Source organism: Chiloscyllium punctatum, chromosome 1, assembly GCF_047496795.1.
Source record: "Chiloscyllium punctatum isolate Juve2018m chromosome 1, sChiPun1.3, whole genome shotgun sequence".
NCBI lineage: Eukaryota > Metazoa > Chordata > Chondrichthyes > Orectolobiformes > Hemiscylliidae > Chiloscyllium > Chiloscyllium punctatum.
The window spans coordinates 170,419,211-170,442,892 of record NC_092739.1 but is presented as its reverse complement, the minus strand read 5'-3'; the positions used below and the strand labels follow the sequence as shown (position 1 = coordinate 170,442,892).

The 23,682-nt window shown below is 47.8% G+C and overlaps 1 protein-coding gene across 2 annotated transcripts in view; it reads right to left on the bottom strand.

Annotated features, from left to right (window-relative positions):
• Positions 1-23,682, bottom strand: part of LOC140481854 (disintegrin and metalloproteinase domain-containing protein 12-like) — a 313,597-nt gene that overhangs the window by 105,330 nt on the left and 184,585 nt on the right. For both annotated transcript variants that reach the window (XM_072578423.1, XM_072578414.1), the window contains exons 9-10: positions 23,130-23,296; positions 11,465-11,549 (exon numbers count right to left, since the gene is read on the bottom strand). In XM_072578423.1, coding sequence (XP_072434524.1) covers positions 11,465-11,549; positions 23,130-23,296 — 252 coding nt within the window. The remainder of the gene's footprint in view (positions 1-11,464; positions 11,550-23,129; positions 23,297-23,682) is intronic.

Genomic DNA, 23,682 nt, shown 5'->3' with positions numbered 1-23,682 from the left:
ACACTCACAATGACACAGTGACATATTCACATGGACACAATGACTCAGCCACACACTCACACTGACACAGTGACATACTCACACTGACACAATGACATATTCACAATGACAGTCATACACTCACACTGACACAATGACACACACACACTGATACAGTCACACACTCACCCTGACACAGTGACACAGCCACACACACTGACACAGCCATGCACTCACACTGACACAGTGGTACACTCACACACTTACATTGACACAGCCACACACTCACACTGACACAATGACATACTCACAATGACAGTCATACACTCACACTGACACAATGACACACACACACTGATACAGTCACACACTCACACTGACACAGCCACACACACACTAACACAGCCATGCACTCACACTGACACAGTGGTACACTCACACACTTACATTGACACAGCCACACACTCACCCTGACACAGTGACACAGCCACACACTCACACTGACACAGTGACACAGCCACACACACTGATACAGCCACACTCTCACTGATGCAGTGACACAGCCACACTGACACAGTGACTCAGCCACACGCCCAGACACAGTAACACACTCACATTGACACAGTGACACAGTGACACACACTGACACGGTGACACATTCACACGGACAAAATGACACAGCCACACTTACACTGACAGTGACACAGCCACACACTCTCAGTGACACAGTGACACACTCACACTGACACAATGACACACTCACATTGACAGTGACACAGCTACACTCTCACTGACACAGCCACACACTCACACTGACACAATAACACACACACATTGACAATGACACACTCACACTGACACAATCACACTGACACACTAACATTGACACAGTGACACACTCACACTGACAATGACGCACTCACACTGACACAGTGACTCAGCCACACACTCACACTGACACAATGACACAATCACACACTCACTGATAGAGCCATACACTCACCCTAACACAGTGACACAGCCACACACATTGACACAGTAACACACTCACATTGACACAATGACACACTCACAATGACACATTCACACGGACACAATGACTCAGCCACACATCACACTAACAGTGACACACTCACACTGACACAATGACACACGCACACTAACAGTCATACACTCACACTGACACACTCACAGTGACAGTCATACACTCACACTGACACAATAAAACAATCACACACACACACTCAGCCACACATTCACTGACACAGTGGTACACTCACACGGACACAGTGGTACACTCACACTGACACAGCCACACACTCACACTGACACAGTGACACAGCCACACACCCAGACACATTAACACACTCACATTGACACAGTGACACACACTGACACATTCACACGGACACAGTGACTCAGACACACACTCACACTGACACACTCACACTGACACAATGGCACACTCACATTGACAGTGACACAGCCACTCTCACTGACACAGCCACACACTCACACTGACACAGTGACACAGCCACACACACTAACACAGTGACACAGCCACACAGTAACACACTCACATTGACACAATGACACACTCACAATGACACATTCACACGGACACAATGACTCAGCCACACACTCACACTAACAGTGACACACTCACACTGACACAATGACACACGCACACTAACAGTCATACACTCACACTGACACAATGACACACTCACAGTGACAGTCATACACTCACACTGACACAATAAAACAATCACACACACACACACAGCCACACATACACTGACACAGTGGTACACTCACACGGACACAGTGGTACACTCACACTGACGCAGCCACACACTCACACTGACACAGTGACACAGCCACACACCCAGACACATTAACACACTCATATTGACACAGTGACACACACTGACACATTCACACGGACACAGTGACTCAGACAAACACTCACACTGACACACTCACATTGACAGTGACACAGCCACTCTCACTGACACAGCCACACACTCTCACTGACATAGTGACAGACACACTGACAGTGACACACAGACACACTCTCACATTGACACAATGACACACTCACACTTACACAATGACACACTCACACTGACACACTCACAATGACAGTGACGAATTCACACTGACACAGTGACTCAGCCACACACTCACACTGACACAATGACACACTGACGCAACCACACACACTGACACAGCCACACACCCCAACTGACACAATGATACACTCACATTAGCACAGTGACACAGCCACACACCCCAACTGACACAATGATACACTCACATTAGCACAGTGACACAGCCACACACATTCACTGACATAGTGACACACACACAGACACACTGACACAGCCATACACTCACACTGACACAGTGACACACTCACACTGACACAACCACACACACTGACACAGCCACACACCCCAACTGACACAATGATACACTCACATTAGCACAGTGACACAGCCACACACCCCAACTGACACAATGATACACTCACATTAGCACAGTGACACAACCACACACATTCACTGACATAGTGACACACACACAGACACACTGACACAGCCACACACTCATATTGACACAATGACACACACATTAACACAATGACACATTGACAGTGACACAGCCACACTCTCACTGACACAGCCACACACTCACACTGACACAATGACACAATCACACTGACACAATCACACACACACACTGATACAGCCACACACTCACCCTGACACAGCCACACACTCACCCTGACACAGTGACACCGCCACACACTCACATTGACACAATGACACACTCACACTGACACAATGGCACGCTCACACTGACACAATGACACTCTCACACTGACACACTCACACACTCACACTGACACACTCACACTGACACACTCACAATGACAGTGACGAATTCACACTGACACAGTGACTCAGCCACACACTCGCACTGACACAATGACACAATCACACTGACACAATCACACACACACACTGATACAGCCACACACTTACCCTGACACAGTGACACCGCCACACACACAGTGACACAGCCACACTATCACTGATGCAGTGACACAGCCACACACACTGACACAGGAACACACTCATACTGACATAGTAACACAGTAGCACACTCACATTGACACAATGAGACACTCACAATGACACAGTGACATATTCACATGGACACAATGACTCAGCCACACACTGACACAGTGACACAACCATACACTCACACTGTCATACTGGTACACTCACACTGACACAGTGACACAGCCGCACACTCACACTGACTCAACCATACACTCACACTGACGCAACCACACACACTGACACAGCCACACACCCCAACTGACACAATGATACACTCACATTAGCACAGTGACATAGTCACACACATTCACTGACATAGTGACACACACACAGACACACTGACACAGCCATACACTCACACTGACACAATGACACACTCACAATGACACAGTGACACACGCTGACACATTCACACGGACACAGTGACTCAGACACACTCTCACACTAACACAGCCACACACTCACTGACACAGTGACGCACTCACACTGACACAGCCACACACTCACACTGACACAGTGACTCAGCCACACACTCACACTGACACAGTGACTCAGCCGCACACACACACTGACACAGTCACACACACACACTGATACAGCCACACACTCACCCTGACACAGTGACACCGCCACACACACAGTGACACAGCCACACACTCACACTGACACAGTGACACAGCCACACACACTGATACAGCCACACTCTCACTGATGCAGTGACACAGCCACACACACTGACACAGTAAAACACTCACACTGACACAGTAACACAGTAGCACACTCACATTGACACAATGAGACACTCACAATGACACAGTGACATATTCACATGGACACAATGACTCAGCCACACACTCACACTGACACAGTGACATACTCACACTGACACAATGACATACTCACAATGACAGTCATACACACACTGACACAATGACACACACACACTGATACAGTCACACACTCACCCTGACACAGTGACACAGCCACACACACTGACACAGCCATGCACTCACACTGACACAGTGGTACACTCACACACTTACATTGACACAGCCACACACTCACACTGACACAATGACATACTCACAATGACAGTCATACACTCACACTGACACAATGACACACACACACTGATACAGTCACACACTCACACTGACACAGCCACACACACACTAACACAGCCATGCACTCACACTGACACAGTGGTACACTCACACACTTACATTGACACAGCCACACACTCACCCTGACACAGTGACACAGCCACACACTCACACTGACACAGTGACACAGCCATACACACTGATACAGCCACACTCTCACTGATGCAGTGACACAGCCACACTGACACAGTGACTCAGCCACACGCCCAGACACAGTAACACACTCACATTGACACAGTGACACAGTGACACACACTGACACGGTGACACATTCACACGGACAAAATGACACAGCCACACTTACACTGACAGTGACACAGCCACACACTCTCAGTGACACAGTGACACACTCACACTGACACAATGACACCCTCACATTGACACAGTGGCACACACACTGACACAGCCACACACTCACATTGACGCAATGACACACACACTGACACAGTGACGCACTCACACTGACACAGCCACACACTCACACTGACACAATGACACCCTCACAGTGACACACACACTGACGCAGTGACACACTCACATTGACCCAGTGACTCAGCCACACACTCTCACTGACACAGTGACACACTCACACTGACACAATGACACACTCACTGACACAGCTACACTCTCACACTAACACAGTGACGCAATCACACACGCTGACACAGGCACACACCCCAACTGACACAATGATACACTCACATTAGCACAGTGACACAGCCACACACATTCACTGACATAGTGACACACACACAGACACACTGACACAGCCACACACTCACACTGACATAGTGACACAAACACACAGACACACTGACACAGCCACACGCTGATATTGACACAATGACACACACATTAACACAATGACACACTCACACTGACACAATGACACACTCACATTGACAGTGACACAGCTACACTCTCACTGACACAGCCACACACTCACACTGACACAATAACACACACACATTGACAATGACACACTCACACTGACACAATCACACTGACACACTAACATTGACACAGTGACACACTCACACTGACAATGACGCACTCACACTGACACAGTGACTCAGCCACACACTCACACTGACACAATGACACAATCACACACTCACTGATAGAGCCATACACTCACCCTAACACAGTGACACAGCCACACACATTGACACAGTAACACACTCACATTGACACAATGACACACTCACAATGACACATTCACACGGACACAATGACTCAGCCACACATCACACTAACAGTGACACACTCACACTGACACAATGACACACGCACACTAACAGTCATACACTCACACTGACACACTCACAGTGACAGTCATACACTCACACTGACACAATAAAACAATCACACACACACACTCAGCCACACATTCACTGACACAGTGGTACACTCACACGGACACAGCCACACACTCACACTGACACAGTGACACAGCCACACACCCAGACACATTAACACGCTCACATTGACACAGTGACACACACTGACACATTCACACGGACACAGTGACTCAGACACACACTCACACTGACACACTCACACTGACACAATGGCACACTCACATTGACAGTGACACAGCCACTCTCACTGACACAGCCACACACTCACACTGACACAATGACACACTCACTGACACAGCTACACTCTCACACTAACACAGTGACGCAACCACACACGCTGACACAGGCACACACCCCAACTGACACAATGATACACTCACATTAGCACAGTGACACAGCCACACACATTCACTGACATAGTGACACACACACAGACACACTGACACAGCCACACACTCACACTGACATAGTGACACAAACACACAGACACACTGACACAGCCACACGCTGATATTGACACAATGACACACACATTAACACAATGACACACTCACACTGACACAATGACACACTCACATTGACAGTGACACAGCTACACTCTCACTGACACAGCCACACACTCACACTGACACAATAACACACACACATTGACAATGACACACTCACACTGACACAATCACACTGACACACTAACATTGACACAGTGACACACTCACACTGACAATGACGCACTCACACTGACACAGTGACTCAGCCACACACTCACACTGACACAATGACACAATCACACACTCACTGATAGAGCCATACACTCACCCTAACACAGTGACACAGCCACACACATTGACACAGTAACACACTCACATTGACACAATGACACACTCACAATGACACATTCACACGGACACAATGACTCAGCCACACATCACACTAACAGTGACACACTCACACTGACACAATGACACACGCACACTAACAGTCATACACTCACACTGACACACTCACAGTGACAGTCATACACTCACACTGACACAATAAAACAATCACACACACACACTCAGCCACACATTCACTGACACAGTGGTACACTCACACGGACACAGCCACACACTCACACTGACACAGTGACACAGCCACACACCCAGACACATTAACACACTCACATTGACACAGTGACACACACTGACACATTCACACGGACACAGTGACTCAGACACACACTCACACTGACACACTCACACTGACACAATGGCACACTCACATTGACAGTGACACAGCCACTCTCACTGACACAGCCACACACTCACACTGACATAGTGACAGACACACTGACAGTGACACACAGACACACTGACACAGCCACACACTCACATTGACACAATGACACACTCACACTGACACAATGGCACACTCACACTGACACAATGACACACTCACACTGACACACTCACAATGACAGTGACGAATTCACACTGACACAGTGACTCAGCCACACACTCGCACTGACACAATGACACAATCACACTGACACAATCACACACACACACTGATACAGCCACGCACTCACCCTGACACAGCCACACACTCACCCTGACACAGTGACACCGCCACACACACAGTGACACAGCCACACACTCTCACTGACACAGTGACACAGCCGCACACTCACACTGACTCAACCATACACTCACACTGACGCAACCACACACACTGACACAGCCACACACCCCAACTGACACAATGATACACTCACATTAGCACAGTGACACAGTCACACACATTCACTGACATAGTGACACACACACAGACACACTGACACAGCCATACACTCACACTGACACAATGACACACTCACAATGACACAGTGACACACGCTGACACATTCACACGGACACAGTGACTCAGACACACTCTCACACTAACACAGCCACACACTCACTGACACAGTGACGCACTCACACTGACACAGCCACACACTCACACTGACACAGCCACACACTCACACTGACACAGTGACTCAGCCGCACACACACACTGACACAGTCACACACACACACTGATACAGCCACACACTCACCCTGACACAGTGACACCGCCACACACACAGTGACACAGCCACACACTCACACTGACACAGTGACACAGCCACACACACTGATACAGCCACACTCTCACTGATGCAGTGACACAGCCACACACACTGACACAGTAAAACACTCACACTGACACAGTAACACAGTAGCACACTCACATTGACACAATGAGACACTCACAATGACACAGTGACATATTCACATGGACACAATGACTCAGCCACACACTCACACTGACACAGTGACATACTCACACTGACACAATGACATACTCACAATGACAGTCATACACTCACACTGACACAATGACACACACACACTGATACAGTCACACACTCACCCTGACACAGTGACACAGCCACACACACTGACACAGCCATGCACTCACACTGACACAGTGGTACACTCACACACTTACATTGACACAGCCACACACTCACACTGACACAATGACATACTCACAATGACAGTCATACACTCACACTGACACAATGACACACACACACTGATACAGTCACACACTCACACTGACACAGCCACACACACAGTGACACAGCCATGCACTCACACTGACACAGTGGTACACTCACACACTTACATTGACACAGCCACACACTCACCCTGACACAGTGACACAGCCACACACACAGTGACACAGCCACACACTCACACTGACACAGTGACACAGCCACACACACTGATACAGCCACACTCTCACTGATGCAGTGACACAGCCACACACACTGACACAGTAAAACACTCACACTGACACAGTAACACAGTAGCACACTCACATTGACACAATGAGACACTCACAATGACACAGTGACATATTCACATGGACACAATGACTCAGCCACACACTCACACTGACACAATGACATACTCACAATGACAGTCATACACTCACACTGACACAATGACACACACACACTGATACAATCACACACTCACCCTGACACAGTGACACAGCCACACACACTGACACAGCCATGCACTCACACTGACACAGTGGTACACTCACACACTTACATTGACACAGCCACACACTCACACTGACACAATGACATACTCACAATGACAGTCATACACTCACACTGACACAATGACACACACACACTGATACAGTCACACACTCACACTGACACAGCCACACACTCACACTGACACAGCCATGCACTCACACTGACACAGTGGTACACTCACACACTTACATTGACACAGCCACACACTCACATTGACACAGCCACACACTCACCCTGACACAGTGACACAGCCACACACCCAGACACATTAACACACTCACATTGACACAGTGACACACACACTGACACAATGACACATTCACAATGACACAGTGACACACACTGACACATTCACACAGACACAGTGACTCAGACACACTCTCACACTAACACAGCCACACACTCACACTGACACAGTGACTCAGCCACACACTCACACTGACACAGTGACTCAGCCGCACACACACACTGACACAGTCACGCACTCACACTGACACAGCCACACACTCACACTGACACAGCCACACACTCACACTGACACACTCACATTGACACAGTGACTCAGCCGCACACCTACACTGAAACAGCCATACACTCACATTGACACAGCCACACACACACAGACACAGTGACTCAGACACACACACACCCTGACACCGTGACACTGCCACACACTCACACTGACACAATGACGCACTCACACTGACACAGTGGCACAGCAACACACTCACATTGACACAACCATACACTCACACTGACACAGTGACACACTCACAATGACACACTCTCACACTGACACGGTGACGCAATCACACACACTGACACAGCCACACACCCCAACTGACACAATGACACACTCACATTGGCACAGTGATACACTCACATTGACACAATGACAGATTGACACACTCACACTGACACAATAACACACTCACATTGACACAGCGACACAGCCACACACACACTGACACAGCCACACACACACACTGACAGTGATTCAGCCTCACACTCACACTGACACACACACAGACACAGTGACATAGTGACACACACACAGACACAGCCACACACTCACACTGACACAATGACACACTCACACTGACAGTGACACAGCCACACACTCACACTGACACAGCCGCACACTCACACTGACTCAACCATACACTCACACTGACACAGTGACACACTCACACTGACACAATGACACACTGACGCAACCACACACACTGACACAGCCACACACCCCAACTGACACAATGATACACTCACATTAGCACAGTGACACAGCCACACACAAACTGACACAGCCACACACACTCACTGACATAGTGACACACACACAGACACACCGACACAGCCACACACTCACACTGACATAGTGACACACCCACACAGACACACTGACACAGCCACACACTCATATTGACACAATGACACACACACTAATACAATGACACACTCACACTGACACAATGACACATTCACACTGACTCAGCCACACACTCACACTGACACAATGACACACTCACACTCACGCTGGCACAATGACACAATCGCACACACACACTGACACAGCCACACACTCACGCTGTCACAGCCACACACTCATGCTGTCACACTCACACTGACACAATGACACACACTGACACACTCACACTGACACACTCACACTGACACAATGACACACACTGACACAGCCACAGCCACACACTCACGCTGTCACAGCCACACACACACAGCCACACACTCACACTGACACAGCCACACACTCACGCTGTCACACTCACAGTGACACACTGACACAGCCACACACTCCCACTCAGTATGACTAACTGCTGCTCCAGTTGAACCATGTGGTCACCGGTCCCATCTCCTTCAGACCCCAGACAGCTGACTGATGTCCCACAGCTGGAAGGAGGAGCCCTCAGGGCCTCCACTGCCTCTTTACACTGAGACACACTGATCTCGTTGCTGATCACCTCCCTCACTGAAACCCAGCATTCACCAACACCTGTCTTATGATCCTGCCCCACGAGTTACCTGATGAAGGAGCAGCGCTCCGAAAGCTAGTGCTTCCAAATAAACCTGTTGGACTATAACCCGGTGTTGTGTGATTTGTAACTTTGTCCACCCCAGTCCGACACCAGCACCTCCACATCATAACTTCCATCTCCAGCAGCACTACAACCACAAAGCAGCCCTTCTGAAAATGGCCGCTCCGCTGTTTCTTGCCTCTCTTTACTTTATTGATTGTCAACAATAAGGAGCATAATCTTAAAGTGAAAGGCAGGGTTAGAGGGGATTTGGCAAATAATATTCCCAGAGAATGGTTAGTTGAGGTGGGAGACCTCAGTCTTTAAAAAGTATTTGGAAGAGCACTTGGAGTGTCATCGTGTCCAAGGTTATGGGTCTGGTGTGGGAAAGTACACGCTTGAAAGGTTGAAAGGCCACTTCTGTACTGTATGATTTTACAATTCTAAGTTACTTCTTCAAAGAATGCCATCAAATTAGTTAAACATGATTTCCTTTTCACAAAACCACACTGACTCCACATGATTACCTTGATGTTTTCTCAATGCTGGAATATCTTAGTTGCAACTTCTGACACCATATTGTCATATTGTCTGGTTAATTGTGATCAGTGTGGGAATTCTCAGGAGTTTGAGATTTTGATTGATCTTGTTTAACCACAGTAGTGTGAGGAGTGCTCACCAGGTTTATTCCTCCAGAGTTGTCTACAGTGCATATACCACTAGCCAAAGCCAAACCAACAATGCCATCTGCAAAGGAGGATCTTCTGTAAGAGAAATCACCATTAACAAAATAGACAGATCTCAAATTAAGAATCATTGACTGTGTCCCATGGGTTGGATTAATGGTTAACCTTCACAAAGGCCCCAGACCAGCCTGCACTTTCTATCACTCACCTTGATATCGGTCTGGAATTGGGATCAAGGCAGAGTTCTAGGCCTGAGGCCTAGTCATTGACACTGAATGATGAGAGATACAATGCCTCAATCTTATGTTGGCAAGAGAAATCTTCCAATTCTTTATCTTTACCCTGAAGAAGGTGGTGGTAAGCTGCAGTGTGTGTGTACTGGGGCTACTCACAGGACAGTATGGGATAGGAAATATAATAGGACCAATATACTGGCAGGGACATGTGTCAGAACTGGCCCGGCCACTGACACCACATTGCAGGGATGAAGAGAAAGCTAATGGAATGTCTTTTGGGAATATTCATTCCCACATCTACTGTTTCACCTTTCTCCATATCGTGTTTGATGTCGTCAAACAGCTCAAGCAAGTTAGTAAAACCTCATGTCTCTTTCACTAAACCATGGTGATTGCCTGATGTTTGACAGCTTTTGAAATATACTGTCATTACTTCTTCAAATAGATTCTAACATTTTTCCCATCTCAGAAGATAGATGGATATAAAAATAAAATTCTGCAGATTGTAAAAGTCTGAAACAAAAACAGAAATTGCTAAAGAAACTCAGCAGGTCTGGCAGCATCATGGAGAGAGAAACTGAGTGAACATTAGGGTCCAGTATGACTGCTCCTCAGACCTCTTGCTTCGTGGTTTGAAGGGTAGTTTTAGAGTTGCTCTTACTTGCAGTCAGCACAGACAGGATGGTTACAATGATATCCAATACTCCCTTGACTACTGTGTGGTTTGACAACTGTAAACATGGTTGCTGATTGATTTCTCAGTTGGGTGAGGGGGTTCCTTGTCTATGATTGACCTGATATTGTGAGATTACAGGGTGATCAAAGTGAAAGATGAGGATTTTGTGGAACCCCCCCCCCCCCCCCCTCCTGACTGTGCACCACGCTATAATCCTTCCCTGTCAATCCTGCTGTGCTGCTGGGTCAGGTTTGGCCCAAGGGTAGTGGGAAGAATGATTCAATCCACAGATCCCAGCCTCACTATCCCAACAACAGAGAATTGAACCTTCTCCCAACACATTCATCACTGAATCTCCCATCATCAAAGTCCTGGGCATTCCCATTGACCAGACATTGAACTGGACCATCCCTACAAATAAAACAGCCACAAGAGAAGTCAGAGACTATGCATCATTGAAACATAGATGGTAGCAGCAGGAGTAGGCCATTCGACCCTTCCAGCCTGCTCTACCAATCGGTATGGTCATGGCTGATACTCTCATCCTATTCTCCCCTCATATCCCTTGATTCCTTCAACCACCAGAGCTATATCTCCACAATGCTGTAACCTCAAATGCATCCTGTGGTAATAAATTCCACAGGTTCATCGCCCTTTAGTGAAGATATTTCTTCTCATCTCAGTCTGAAAGGTTCATCCCTTCTCATTGAACTATGACCCCCCATTTTGAACTCCCCTACTATCGGAAACGTCCTTACTGCATCTAATCTGACGAGTCCTTTTAGAATTTTATTGGTTTCTGTGAGATCCCGGCTCATTCTTCAAATGATGCTGAAAGTTTCATCAGAAAGGAAAAGGACGCATTTGTAAGGGTCAGGAAACTGAAACCCAATGAGGTCCTCAAGGAATATGAAGAAAGCAGAAAATAACTTAAACATGGAATGAGGAGGGCTAGAAAGGTTATAAAATGTCCCTGGCCTTCAGGATTAAGAAGAATCCCAACGCTTTTACACATATATAAGGAGCAAGAGGGTAACTCGGGAAAGGTAGGTCCAGGAGAAAGGAAGGAATTTATGTTTGGAGCCAGAGGAAGCAGTGAGTTCCTTAACAAATACTTTTCATCGGAATTCACAAAGGAGCAGGACAGGAATGATGCTACGATTAGAGAGGGATATATGTTGGTATTTTAGGGCAGATCAATTTGAAGGAGGTAGGTGGTGCTGGGTGTCTTGAAAAACATGATCCTGGGATATTGAGCGAGACAGGGGAGGAGATTGCTGGGGCCTTGACAGAGATCTTTGTATCCTCTTTGGCTGCAGTGCACCGGGGGGCAGGGTGGGGTGGGGTGGGGTGTCTACCATACTGGAGAATAGCCAATGTTGTTCCTTTGTTCATGAAGGACATCTGGGATAATCCAGAATATTCAAGGCCAGTGAGCCCTACATCAGTGGCAGGGAAATTATTGGTGAAGATTCTTAGGAACAGGATTTAGTTGCGGTTTGAAAAGATTGGACTCATTAGGGATAGTCAGCATGGCTCTGTGCCAGTGGCTTGGAGGGGAACTTGCAGATGGTGGAGATCAGAGTCTAGATTAGAGTGGTGATGGAAAAGCACAGCAGGTCAGGCAGCATCCGAGGGGCAGGAAAATCAATGTTTCGGGCAAAAGCCCTTCATCAGGAATAGAGGCAGAGTGCCTGAAGGGTGGAGAGCTAAGTGAGAGGGGGGTGGGGGTGGGGGTGGGGAGAAAGTAGCATAGAGTACAATAGGTGAGCGGGGGTGGGGATGAAGTGATAGGTCAGGGAGGAGGGTGGAGTGGATAGATGGAAAGGAAGATAGGCAGGTAGGAAGCAAATGTGGCTGCAGTAGTGAGTCTGTTTCAGGGCATGGTTGAAGAGCTGCAGGGCAGAGGAAATTACCTGGGAGTTGCAGTGGGAGAGGGACTCCCTGAGATTCTTGTATCCCCTGCATCTGTTGCCCTTGTCCTACCAGAAGGAATTGGTCGAGGGTTTGGAAGGTGTTGTCTGGAGATCTTTGGTGAATTTCTGCAGTGCATCTTATACAGAGTACACACTGCTGCTACTGAGCGTCGGTGGTGGAAGGAATGGGTGCTTGTGGATGTGGTGCCAACCACGCGGGTAGCTTTGTCCAGGATGATGCTGGGTTCCTGGAGTGTTGCTGGAGCTGTACCTATCGAGGTGTGAAGATAGCTGTAATAATGTGGAAAGCCCAGCTGAAATTATTGGTGAAGACTCTTAGGAACAGGATTTAGTTGCAATTTGAAAAGGAACATCATTTATTGTTGAAAATGAAAATAAAGCCACTACTCATGGCATACATGGGCTATCCCCAGCCTGGGCAGACAGTTCTATAGTCCTATCCCTGGATCTGCTTTATTAAAAAAAGCTCAGGTCGTAAGTTCCAGCTAGGTAGGCCATTACCTGTTACCAATGGTACTCACAATCGAGCTCCCTGGGAGATTCCTTAGTGAATCCCTATGGGCCTTGTGCAGGTTATCACAAGGGGAGGTGACGGCTAAGTGTTATTACCACTAGATCTATTGATCCAAAAAACTCGGCTCATGTCCTGGGGACCTGGGTTCAAATCCCGCCACGGCAGATGGTGGACTCTGAATTCAATTAAAACACAAAGCTGGAATTAAGAATCGAATGATGATCATGTAACCATTACTGATTGTTGGGAAAAGCCCACCTTAAGGGAAGGAAATCTGGCATCCTTACAAGTTCTGGCCTACACAACAATGTGGTTAACTTCTCGCTGCCCTCTGAAATGGCCTAGCAAGCAACTCAGCCAGAGACACCAACATCCGAGGAGTGAATTAAAGAAACATTCCAACTCTCCAAGCCCGAGGGCTTCCCTTGGCCCTTTGCCAATGGACCTTCCTCCGTTGTTTAGTCTATGGCTCCATTCCTGTTGTTTTTTGGGTACAGATGAGGGCAGTATAATAACTGGGCGGAAGTCCAATGAAGATTCACCACTGTGGCTCATACTCAAGGGACTCTCGGTCGAAACAATCACTACCAGGCAGGGATCCTGCTGAAGGTGATCAAAATGTTTCCTTTCTGTTTGGTGATCCCCTTCCCAGTTTTGACTCTGTCTTGTTTTAGGATCCTGGGAGAGTCGGCACCAATGTTGCTTCTGTAGACAATATCTCCCATTAGTAAATTTGGAGACTTCGGGAAAATGTTGACTCTGCTGTGTTTGTGGTGTCAAAGCCTCTTTTTATTGCTTCTTTAACCCATCCTTGTCAACCCTGTATTCGAGGTGTTTTACCTGGAACACACATCTTTCCTTTATTAGCTCAATGCTGTCCTCGGAAAAACACAAGTAGATCTGCTCCAACCTCTCCACGTGTTCCTTTGCAGTATCTGCTGGGCACCACAGAGAGACCCTCACTCTGGGCACCCCAGACACACCGTCCCTCTGGGCACCACAGACACACCGTCCCTCTGGGCACCACAGACCGACCATCACTCTGGGCACCCCAGACACACTGTCCCTCTGGGCACCACAGACACACCGTCCCTCTGGGCACCCCAGACACATAGAACATAGAAGAATACAGCGCAGTACAGGCCCTTCGGCCCTCGATGTTGCGCCGATCAAAGCCCACCTAACCTACACTAACCCACTATCCTCCATATACCTATCCAATGCCCGCTTAAATACCCATAAAGAGGGAGAGTCCACTACTGATACTGGCAGGGCATTCCATGAACTTACGACTCGCTGAGTGAAGAACCTACCCCTAACATCAGTCCTATATCTACCCCCCCTTAATTTAAAGCTATGCCCCCTTGTAATAGCTGACTCCATACGTGGAAAAAGGTTCTCACTGTCAACCCTATCTAACCCCCTAATCATCTTGTACACCTCTATCAAGTCACCCCTAAACCTTCTTTTCTCCAATGAAAACAACCCCAAGTGCCTCAGCCTTTCCTCATAGGATCTTCCTACCATACCAGGCAACATCCTGGTAAACTTCCTCTGCACCCGTTCCAGTGCCTCCACATCCTTCCTATAGTATGGCGACCAAAACTGCACACAATATTCCAGATGCGGCCGCACCAGAGTCTTATACAACTGCAGCATGACCTCAGGACTCCGGAACTCAATTCCTCTACCAATAGAACATAGAACATAGAACATAGAACAATACAGCACAGAGCAGGCCCTTCAGCCCACGATGTTGTGCCGAACTTCTATCCTAGATTAAGCACCCATCCATGTACCTATCCAAATGCCGCTTAAAGGTCGCCAATGAATCTGACTCTACCACTCCCACGGGCAGCGCATTCCATGCCCCCACCACTCTCTGGGTAAAGAACCCACCCCTGACATCTCCCCTATACCTTCCACCCTTCACCTTAAATTTATGTCCCCTTGTAACACTCTGTTGTACCCGGGGAAAAAGTTTCTGACTGTCTACTCTATCTATTCCTCTGAAAGCCAGTACGCACACTGTCCCTCTGGGCACCCCAGACACACCGTCCCTCTGGGCACCCCAGACACACTGTCACTCTGGGCACCCCAGACACACTGTCACTCTGGGCACCACAGACACACTGTCCCTCTGGGCACCACAGACACACCGTCCCTCTGGGCACCACAGACACACCGTCCCTCTGGGCACCACAGACACACTGTCACTCTGGGCACCCCAGACACACTGTCACTCTGGGCACCACAGACAGACCCTCACTCTGGGCACCCCAGACACACTGTCACTCTGGGCACCACAGACAGACCCTCACTCTGGGCACCCCAGACACACTGTCTCTCTGGGCACCACAAACACACTGTCACTCTGGGCACCCCAGACACACTGTCACTCTGGGCACCCCAGACACACTGTCACTCTGGGCACCACAGACACACTGTCCCTCTGGGCACCCCAGACACACTGTCACTCTGGGCACCACAGACAGACCCTCACTCTGGGCACCCCAGACACACTGTCACTCTGGGCACCACAGACACACTGTCCCTCTGGGCACCCCAGACACACTGTCCCTCTGGGCACCCCAGACACACTGTCCCTCTGGGCACCCCAGACACACTGTCCCTCTGGGCACCCCAGACACACTGTCCCTCTGGGCACCACAGACACACTGTCCCTCTGGGCACCCCAGACACACTGTCCCTCTGGGCACCACAGACACACTGTCACTCTGGGCACCACAGACACACTGTCACTCTGGGCACCCCAGTGCATGTGTTCTCTGACCCTTTGAAAGTTGCTGCCAACCGCTGATACCCCAAAGGAGAAATGAATGAGCTCACAATCCCCACAGAGATGGAACAATCTGTCAGATGGCTGGTATAGTCCATTCAGCAAATACTACTGGAACAAGGATGTCTTGCTGCAATTACTCAGATAATTATTGATGCTACAATGGGAATGTTGTTTGCAGTTTTCATCTCCATATCTGAGGAAGAATGATCTTGTTTTAGCAGGAGTGCACTGAAACGTGCCCAAATCAGTTCTTGGGGTGACAGGGGGAGATGCTGAGTTGGTTCAGACTGCTTTCACTGCAGTTGTGAAGAATGAAGAGGAGTCTCCTAGAAACCTATAGAATTCAAACAGGCCTAGACAGGAGAAACAGAGGAAAGATTTTGGTCATGACTGTCTGGGTGAAGTCTTTCCCATTCATCTCAGTCCTAAAAGCCTACTCAACATCCTGAGACCACAATCTCTCAATAGACTCATAATGATCATAATGCATGGCAGAACAGGTTTGAAGGGCTGAGTGGCCTACTCTTGCTGCTGCACTCTAACTTTTGATCGTAATTAACTGCAGGAGACATGCAGGGAACAGAAAAAGCCCCTGTATGTCACCTTCATTGACCTCACCAAGGTGTTGGACCTGGTCAGCAAGAACAGCCTTTTCAAGGTTCTTCTGAAGATCGGCTGTCCACTGGAACTGCTGAGCATGATCAAATCCTTCCACAGGAACATGAAGGTGACGGTGCAGTTCCACAGCAGCTCTTCTAGGCTCTTCGATATCTGCAGTGGGTGTCCTCACTCCCACAGTCTTTGGGATTTTTTTGCTGTGCTTCTGAAACATGCCTTTGGCACCACAAAGGAGGGGTTTTACCTGGACACGAGATCAGACGGCAGGCTCTTTAACCCAGCCCACCTCAGAGCCAAAACAAAAGGATGTGCAGCACTCCTCAGGGACATGCTGTTTGCTGATGAAGCTGCAGTTGCTGCATACACCAGTTACTGATTGACCGCCCTCTCACGCTTACAAGGACTTCGAGCTGACTATCAGTCTGAAAAAGACGAGCATCCTGGGACAGGATACAGAGGCACCGCTGGTCATCACTATCGATGAGCCCAAACTCAATGTTGTCCATCAGTTTACTTATCTTGTCTCTCCCATCACTGACAACCTCTCCTTGGACACAGAGATCAACAAAAGGATCAGGAAAGCAGCCTCACCTCTTGCTCGCCTCACGACTCGAGTATGGACAAATCTCAAGTTGACAGTGAAGACAAAAATGTCAATCTACAATGCCCCATCATAAGGACATTGCTGTATGGCAGTGAAACGTGGACTCCATATGCCAGACAGGAGAGGAGACTGAACACCTTCCATTGAGTATCTGCTGTATCCTGGGCATACCCTGGCAAGACAATGTGCAATGCAGCGGTCCTATCTTGCGCTGGCCTTCCCAGCATGTATACTCTGCTCAGGCAGTGGAGACTGGGCTGGCTGGAACACGTCCGCCAAGTAGAGGATGGCCGTATCCCAAAGGATATCCTCTATGGAGAGGCCGTATCCCAAAGGATATCCTCTAGGGAGAGGCCGTATCCCAAAGGATATCCTCTATGGAGAGGCCGTATCCCAAAGGATATCCTCTAGGGAGAGGCCGTATCCCAAAGGATATCCTCTATGGAGAGGTCGTATCCCAAAGGATATCCTCTAGGGAGAGGCCGTATCCCAAAGGATATCCTCTATGGAGAAGTCGTATCCCAAAGGATATCCTCTAGGGAGAGGTCGTATCCCAAAGGATATCCTCTATGGAGAGGTCGTATCCCAAAGGATATCCTCTATGGAGAGGCCGTATCCCAAAGGATATCCTCTAGGGAGAGGCCGTATCCCAAAGGATATCCTCTATGGAGAGGTCGTATCCCAAAGGATATCCTCTAGGGAGAGGCCGTATCCCAAAGGATATCCTCTAGGGAGAGGCCGTATCCCAAAGGATATCCTCTATGGAGAGGCCGTATCCGGGAAGAGACCTAACTGTGCTACAAGGACATCTGCATGAAGGACATGAAGGTACTTGATTTCATTACAGAGTCCTGGGAAAGGCTTGCAGCTGACTACACGAGATGGAGAAACACCCTGAACCGACACCTCAACACAGGGGAAAAGCAGCTGAGGAACACTGCAGCAGACAAGTGGACACGCAGGGAGGAGTGCAGCATCTCCAGCAGATCAATGCAAGGGGTCTAACAGGGAAGGCAGATGAACTCAGGGCATGATTAGGAACATGGGACTGGGTTATCATAGCAATTACAGAAACATGGCTCAGGGATGGACAGGACTGGCAGCTTAATGTTCCAGGATACAAATGCTACAGGAAGGATAGAAAGGGAGGCAAGAGAGGAGGGGGAGTGGCATTTTTGAAAAGGAATAGCATTACAGCTGTGCTGAGGGAGGATATTCCTGGAAATACATCCAGGGAAGTTATTTGGGTGGAACTGAGAAATAAGAAAGGGATGATCACCTTATTGGGATTGTATTATAGACACCCCAATAGTCAGAGGCAAATTGAGAAACAAATTTGTAAGGAGATCTCAGCTATCTGTAAGAATAATAGGGTGGTTATGGTAGGGAGTTTTTGACTTTCCAAACATAGACTGGGACTGCCATCGTGTTAAGGGTTTAGATGGAGAGGAATTTCTTAAGTATGTACAAGACAATTTTCTGATTCAGTATGTGGATGTACCTACGAGAGAAGGTGCAAAACTTGACCTACTCTTGGGAAATAAGGCAGGGCAGGTGACTGAGGTGTCAGTGGGGGAGCACTTTGGGGCCAGCGACCATAATTCTATTAGATTTAAAATAGTGATGGAAAAGGATAAACCAGATCTAAAAGTTGAAGTTCTAAATTGGAGAAAGGCTAATTTTGACGGTTTGAGGCAAGAACTTTCGAAAGCTGATTGGAGGGAGATGTTCGCAGGTAAAGGGACGGCTGGAAAACGGGAAGCCTTCAGAAATGAGATAACAAGAATCCAGAGAAAGTATATTCCTGTCAGGGTGAAAGGGAAGGCTGGTAGGTATAGGGAATGCTGGGTGACTAAAGAAGTTGAGGGTTTGGTTAAGAAAAAGAAGGAAACATATGTCAGGTATAGACAGGATAGATCGAGTGAATCCTTAGAAGAGTATAAAGGAAGTCGGAGTACACTTAAGAGGGAAATCAGGAGGGCAAAATGGGAACATGAGATAGCTTTGGCAAATAGAATTAAGGAGAATCCAACGGGTTTTTATAAATATATTAAGGACAAAAGGGTAACGAGAGAGAGAATAGGGCCCCTCAAAGATCAGAAAGGCGGCCTTTGTGTGGAGCCACAGAAAATGGAGGAGATACTAAATGAATATTTTGCATCAGTATTTACTGTGGAAAAGGTTGTGGAAGATATAGACTGTAGGGAAATAGATGGTGACATCTTGCAAAATGTCCAGATTACAGAGGAGGAAGTACTGGATGTCTTGAAACAGGTAACGGTGGATAAATCCCCAGGACCCTAATCAGGTGCACTCGAGAACTCCATGGGAAGCTAGAGAAGTGATTGCTGGGCCTCTTGCTGAGATATTTGTATCATCGATAGTCACAGGTGAGGTGCTGGAAAACTGGAGGTTGGCAAACATGGTGCCACTGTTTAAGAAGGGTGGTAAAGACAAGCCAGCAAACTATAGACCAGTGAGCCTGACCTCGGTGGTGGGCAAGTTGTTGGAGGGAATCCTGAGGGACAGGATGTACATGTATTTGGAAAGGCAAGGACTGATTAGGGATAGTCAACATGGCTTTGTGCGTGGGAAATCATGTCTCACAAACTTGATTGAGTTTTTTGAGGAAATAACAAAGAGGATTGATGAGGGCAGAGCAGTAGATGTGATCTATATGGACTTCAGTAAGGTGTTCGACAAGGTTCCCCATGGGAGACTGGTTAGCAAGGTTAGATCTCATGGAATACAGGGAGAACTAGCCATTTGGATACAGAACTGGCTCAAAGGTCGAAGACAGAGGGTGGTGATGGAGGTTTGTTTTTCAGACTGGAGGCCTGTGACCAGTGGAGTGCCACAAGGATCGGTGCTGGGTCCTCTACTTTTTGTCATTTACATAAATGATTTGGATGCGAGCATAAGAGGTACAGTTAGTAAGTTTGCAGATGACACCAAAATTGGAGGTGTAGTGGACAGCAAAGAGGGTTACCTCAGATTACAACAGGACCAGATGGGCCAATGGGCTGAGAAGTGACAGATGGAATTTAATTCAGATAAATGCGAGGTGCTGCATTTTGGGAAAGCAAATCTTAGCAGGATTTATACACTTAATTGTAAGATCCTAGGGAGTGTTGCTGAACAAAGAGACCTTGGAGTGCAGGTTCATAGCTCCTTGAAAGTGGAGTTGCAGGTAGATAGGATAGTGAAGAAGGCGTTTGGTATACTTTCCTTTATTGGTCAGAGTATTGAGTACAGGAGTTGGGAGGTCATGTTGCGGCTGTACAGGACATTGGTTAGGCCACTGTTGGAATATTGCGAGCAATTCTGGTCTCCTTCCTATCGGAAAGATGTGGTGAAACTTGAAAGGGTTCAGAAAAGATTTCCAAGGATGTTGCCAGCGTTGGAGGATTTGAGTTTTAGGGAGAGGCTGAACAGGCTGGGGCTGTTTTCCTAGGAGCGTCGGAGGCTGAGGGGTGACCTTATAGAGGTTTACAAAATTATGAGGGGCATGGATAGGATAAATAGACAAAGTCTTTTCCAGAACTAGAGGGCATAGATTTCGGGTGAGAGGGGAAAGATATAAAAGAGACCAAAGGGGCAGCTTTTTCACGCAGAGTGTGGTACATGTATGGAATGAGCTGCCAGAGGATGTGGTGGAGGCTGGTACAGTTGCAACATTTAAGAGGCATTTGGATGGGTATATGAATAGGAAGGGTTTGGAGGGATATGGGCCGGGTGCTGGCAGGTGGGACTAGATTGGGTTGGGATATCTGGTCGGCATGGACAAGTTCGACTGAAGGGTCTGTTTCCATGCTGTACACGTCTATGACTCTATGAGATCAACGCCCACATAGAGATGGGTCTTCTGCGACCGGGACTGTCACTCCAGCATTGGTCTCTTCAGCTACAAGCGACATTGCCTCAGGGAAGCAGAAAGCTGGAATGAGGATATAACCCATGGTCAGGCATGTCTGAAAGGGGCCTCACTCTGCTTTTTAAGGAATGCTTTATCAAAAAGATTTGTTCTTTTCACTGTCCTTTCATTGATCCCTTTAAAAAGAAACAATTCAGGTTCCACAACAGTTCCCAGTCAAGACCACCAAAACATGATGAAATGTCACATTATCACAATGTTCATTCAGCACTCAGTCACCACAAATCCAACCAAACACATTTCCCAACACAGTCCACAACCTTTAACTGATGAGAAATAACCGTGACAGTCTGCTGGCCTGGGTTAGTTTGTGAATATTGGATACAAGCGACTCACGTGACAAGATGGGCATTGTCATTGTGCAATCGAGGGAGAAGGGACGTCGCTCTCCAGTGGAGAAAATGGTTCATGGTTCTGGAAGGATTACTGTCGATGAGGATCTGGTTGGTGGTCCACACCTCCACACCAATAAGAGCAATCCAAATTTTAAACGGTCTGTAATACTGGACAGAAGAGCAGTGTTAAGAGAGTGAACTCACCTGAATCTTATCAGGTTAATTCAGCTGAGAACTGACCATCAACTCTCACTCAAATCAGTTCTCAGTTGGAGACACTGGCGGCTCAGTAATATCGAGCTGGTGAACGGACATTCTCCAAAAGGGACAGCTGACAATCCCTTATCTTTATTCACTCATAGGATATGGGTGTCACTGGCTGGGACTTGTCCCTATCTGCCCTTGAACCTGTCATAGGCCAGGCCAAACCCCACAAAATATTTCAAGGAAACAGCCCAGAACTGAACATTACTAGTCATTTTCAGCAGGTGCAACCCACAACGGTCCAGGAGGGATACAGCTGATTAAAACATTAAGTTTTAAACAAAACAGAA